General features: G+C 52.0%; 1 protein-coding gene across 1 annotated transcript in view; it reads left to right on the top strand.

The window, feature by feature from the left end:
- Window positions 1-2,571: 2,571 nt before the first annotated feature.
- Window positions 2,572-4,510, top strand: part of TMEM229B (transmembrane protein 229B) — a 15,630-nt gene continuing 13,691 nt past the window's right edge. Inside the window, exon 1 of the mRNA XM_008071944.2 lies at window positions 2,572-2,757. Coding sequence (XP_008070135.2) covers window positions 2,636-2,757 — 122 coding nt within the window. The 5' untranslated portion in view covers window positions 2,572-2,635. The remainder of the gene's footprint in view (window positions 2,758-4,510) is intronic.

Genomic DNA, 4,510 nt, shown 5'->3' with positions numbered 1-4,510 from the left:
CTCCCTCGCGCTCCCAGGAGCACCTCAGGCGTGTCGATGGAGAAGCCGGATGGACACACTCAGCTGCATGTTTGCAAAATAAGCAGCTTACAGAACGGACTAAGTAGATTACATGGCCTGAGACCAGTGCGTGCAGGCATGTGTCTTAAAGCGGAGGTTCAGGTGGGACGCAGCTTGAGGGCACGCTGTATGAAGAAGGGGTGACCCTGGAGCCTCAGGACTGGGGCTTGCGTCAAATGGGTGGTGCTGCCAGCTTGCTTGATGTCCTGAACCTCCGCATCTTCATAGGTGAAGTGGTGGTGATCGTTTCCACCCTCCCTGCCCCACGATCAGGAGAAAGGACGTAAGCTCCATGCACGTGTTCACGGCTTTCAGGGATCTTCACACGTTTGTGTGCTCACAAAACTCCTCGTTCAGGTTGTGCAGTCCACGAAGCAGCCGTGTGTCCTCTGTCCCCTGGGACCTGTTCTTGGGGGCATGTTCTTTTTGGGAAGTGGTGCTGGGGACAGCTCATGCACTTGGAGGAAGAGGTGGGACGCCTCTAGACCACCGTCTCATCCCCTGCCGGCTTCCTGAGGCAAAAGCCTGCAGACCAGGCAGCAGGAGGCATCTGGTGAGAGTCTGGCCCCGAGAGGACCCCGTTCCAGCTGCTGTGGCTTCATCACCAGGGTGACACCTCCCACGCAAGTGGACTTGCAGGGCTGCAGTGGGAACAGCGGACTGAGCCGGCAGGATGTGTTCTTTGCTTTCTGTTTTAGTTCTTCTAACTTGGGCTGTGGAGGGGCCTGCTGAGGCCCTGGGAAGGGGAAGTGCCCAGGGGTGGGACAGAACTCCCTAGGTAGAGGGGCATGGTGGTGCTGGGGGTAGGGGAGATCAGACATGCCCCATTAAGATCCGTGATAAGTATGTGCCAGAGCACCCCTGCCTACACTCGGGCAGGCTGGGAGAAGGGAGAGGAGGGACAGGTAGAGAGGGCTAGAGGGTCCCATTTGTGGAGGAGCTAGGGTGAGACAGGCAAGGCCTCTGTGTAGGGGCCCCTGGGGGAGACATGTGGGAGCACACGTGCCTGCGGTGAGTTTCAGGTCCCCAACTCCTGCTTTTTCACTTCTCCGTGGCTCCCCTGCTGCTTCAAGGTTGGAATTGCTTCTGCTCAGAGCCTAGCGGTGGCAGGGATGGGGGGAAGTGGGCGTGGACATCAGCACATCCAGCACCTCTGGTCCACTCAGCCTGGTCATCCGTGGGGCAGTGCCAGCTGCCACCCCTAGCCACATACCACTCTTAGCTGCCAGGCAGCTCTCCATCCTTCTGTCCTGTGGGCCATGCTGGGTCTGGGTGCTGTCCTTGGGCACGTATGGATGGTGCTGTTTCCAGAGAGTTTTCAGGGAAGCTTTATTTAGCATTTTCATACTCAAACAAAAAATGTTGGAGTCTCCACCAAAAAAAAATTAAAAAATTAGCCGGGTGTGGTAGTGCATGCCTGTAGTCCCAGCTACTCAGGAGGCTGAGGAGGGAGGATTGTCTGAGCCCAAGAGATCAAGGTTGTGGTGAGCCATGATCATGCCACTGCACTCTAGCCTGGGAGACGGAGTGAGACTCTAACTCAAAAAATAATAATGATGATAATAAATGCATAAGTAGGAAACATATCCCTAAGACCTGATCATTTGATGGAAATTCCACCGCATTCCAGCCTGTCCTGGGCCACAGAGCAAGATCTCAACTCCCAAAAAATAAAATAAAAAATATGGCCAGGCGCAGCGGCTCACACCTGTAATCCCAAGCAGGAGGATTGCTTGAGCCCAGGAGTTCGAGACAAGCCTGGACAACACAGGGAGGCTGGAATGCAGTGGTGTGATCATAGCAGCCTTGAACTCTTAGGCTCAAGCAATCCTTCTACCACAGCCTCCCTAGTAGCCGGGACTATAGGCACATGCCATCACGCCCAGCTGGGGATATTATTAAAAAAGATGTACATGACAAAAGGTATCATAAAGTAAGATTTATATCAGCTTGGAGTTATGAGTGCTCACAGGAACGGCCTCAACAATAACAATGGTAAAGTAATAAAATGAGATAAACATGAGGGTAGTGGAATAGCATATGGAGTATTACCACACATTTTGTTTGCTTGTTTTTTCTGTGTATGGTTGTACTCGACTCCCAGAATGGTAAAACAAATGTCCTGCATTGTCTGCCTTCTGTGAGGTTCTTGACCGCCCTTGAGAACAGATGTACCTGCTCCAGGGTGAAGGTGAGAGTGTAATTTGAAGCTAAATGAGAATGGAGCTGGATTCTAAAATTATATCCCCTCTCAGATTCACAAGTGTGTGTGCATTCAGTCGTGATGTGAAAGCCCCAAGTTCTCGCCCCTTGTGAGGACTGTCCTGATGCTGGTGGCTGAATTTAATCACACCTGAGCAAACAGGGCGGCAGGAAGGAGGTGGCAGGTTCCCGAAGCCGGGTCCTGGGGGCCTGGGCTGGATGAGTGTTGGGCTGAGCCCGGGCCCAGGCCCTCACGGTGTTTGCCCTGGGTCTGCTGGGTGCAGTGGCAGCTCATGTAGGCTTCCTCTTTTATCCCCAGGAACTCATGAAGCTGCCAGCCCACTAGCCGAAGCTCTGCAAAGCCCTGGAACCGATGTTTGCCTCCATAGCTGAGAATGGCAGCAAGGCCCAACCAGCAAAGGTGAACCTGGGACACTCCTGGACAGTGATCCTGATGTCTGTTCTGAACCGCGCACTCAAGGGAGTGATAAGTGAGTATCTGACAGGCACCTAGGGCATCACTGATCCTGCCTGCCCTCCTGGTGCCCATCTGTGTGGGCACGGGTCTGGAGGTTCAAGTTCTGAGCTTGATTTCCATCCAAAGGCCCGTCACAGGGCTGCAGTTCGGAAGAGAGGGAGAGAAGTGTCCTCGATATTAGGCCCTTTCACACGGCATGAGCCACGTGGCTCTAAGAATAGGGCCAGGCCCACACTGGCTGACATGAGTGAAGGGAGACACTACACCAGGGAGACAGTATCTGCCTTGACCATAGGGCTTTGCATTCATGCAGTGAGGGCTGTGCCTTACCTGGGACTGAACTCTGCTCAGGGCCATGAGCCGCAGGGGGTGCTGGCCCAAAAGGCTTTGGGTAGAGCATCCAGGCCCCAGGAAGTGGGGGAATCTATGGAGCCTGAGCCGCCATAAAAGTGGCCTCCAGGGGGTCAGGAGTAGCAAGTCCTCTCGCTTTCCCATGGGTCAGCAGCAGGAGCAGCAACTCCTCCTCAGTGGGATGAGCCCCGGGAAGGAGGAAGGGTGAGAGGCTCCTCCCTGTAGAGCCTCACCTGTCTCCATATCCATAGCCTTTCTTCCTGTCTTTCCAGCCTCGGTCTCTGCCTTTCTTTTTTTTTTTTTTTTTTGAGTTGGGGACTTTGTCACCCAGGCTGGAGTGCAGGAATACGATCACCACTCAGCGCAGCCTCTAAATCCTGGGCTCTAGCGATCCTCCTGCCTCAGTCTCCTGGGTAGCTGGAACAACAGGTATGCACTGCCATGCCCAGCTAATTTCTTGATATTTTGTAGAGAGGTGGTCTCACTATATTGTCCAATCTGGCCTCAAACTCCTGGGCTCAAGCAATCTTCCCACTTCGGCCACCCAAAATGCTGGGATTACAAGCATGAGCCACCGTGCCCAGCCAAATGATATTTCTTGTGGTGTCATTGTAATAGTGGAAATGGGAAACAATTGTTCCTTTTGTTGAACATCTAGGTTAAGTAAATTATAGTTTTCCATTGGTGGAATATTATACAGTCATTATAATAATGAGTACATAGGCCATATAACAATTTGGAAAGACAGTTATGATAACTGTTGCAGAACAAGTACATCAGGGTAACTTGTAAAATACACACATGGGAGAGGATCACAAGGGGAAATGATGATAGCTGCTAGTTGGGAATTCTGAATGCTTTTCTTCCCATGATGCATGGATGGGCTTTTTTTTTTTTTTAATTGGAGTCTCACTCTGTCGCCCAGGCTGGAGCGCAATGGAACGATCACGGCTACTGCAGCCTCGACCTGCTGGGCTCAGGCGATCCTTCCGCCTCAGCCTTCCAAGTAGCTGGGACTATAGGCATGCACCACCATGCCCGGCTAATTTTTTAATTTTATTTTATTGTGGAGATGTTGCCCAGGCTTGTCTCAGACTCCTGGGCTCAGGCAGTCTTCTCGCCTCTGCCTCCCAAAGTGCTGGGATTATAGGCATGAGTCACTGCGCCTGGCCCCAGATTGGCTTCTTTTAAAACAATTTAACCTAAGAGTGACTTTCTCTAAGATATGAGATTACTGGGAGGGAGGGCTTTGCTTTCTATGTCATTCCTTTCCGTAATGTTTAAATTTCAGCTGTGAGCACATGTTGCTTTTAAAGTTAGAAGAAAAAAAAAGATATTTTGGCCGGGCTCGGTGGCTCAGCCTGTAATCCCACGCCTTTGGGAGGCTGAGGGAGTGGATTGCCTGAGCCCGTGGGTTCG

This window comes from Carlito syrichta, unplaced genomic scaffold, assembly GCF_000164805.1.
Source record: "Carlito syrichta isolate Samal-C Ts95f unplaced genomic scaffold, Tarsius_syrichta-2.0.1 Scaffold113598, whole genome shotgun sequence".
Lineage (NCBI taxonomy): Eukaryota > Metazoa > Chordata > Mammalia > Primates > Tarsiidae > Carlito > Carlito syrichta.
This window is presented reverse-complemented; position numbering and strand designations above follow the sequence as displayed.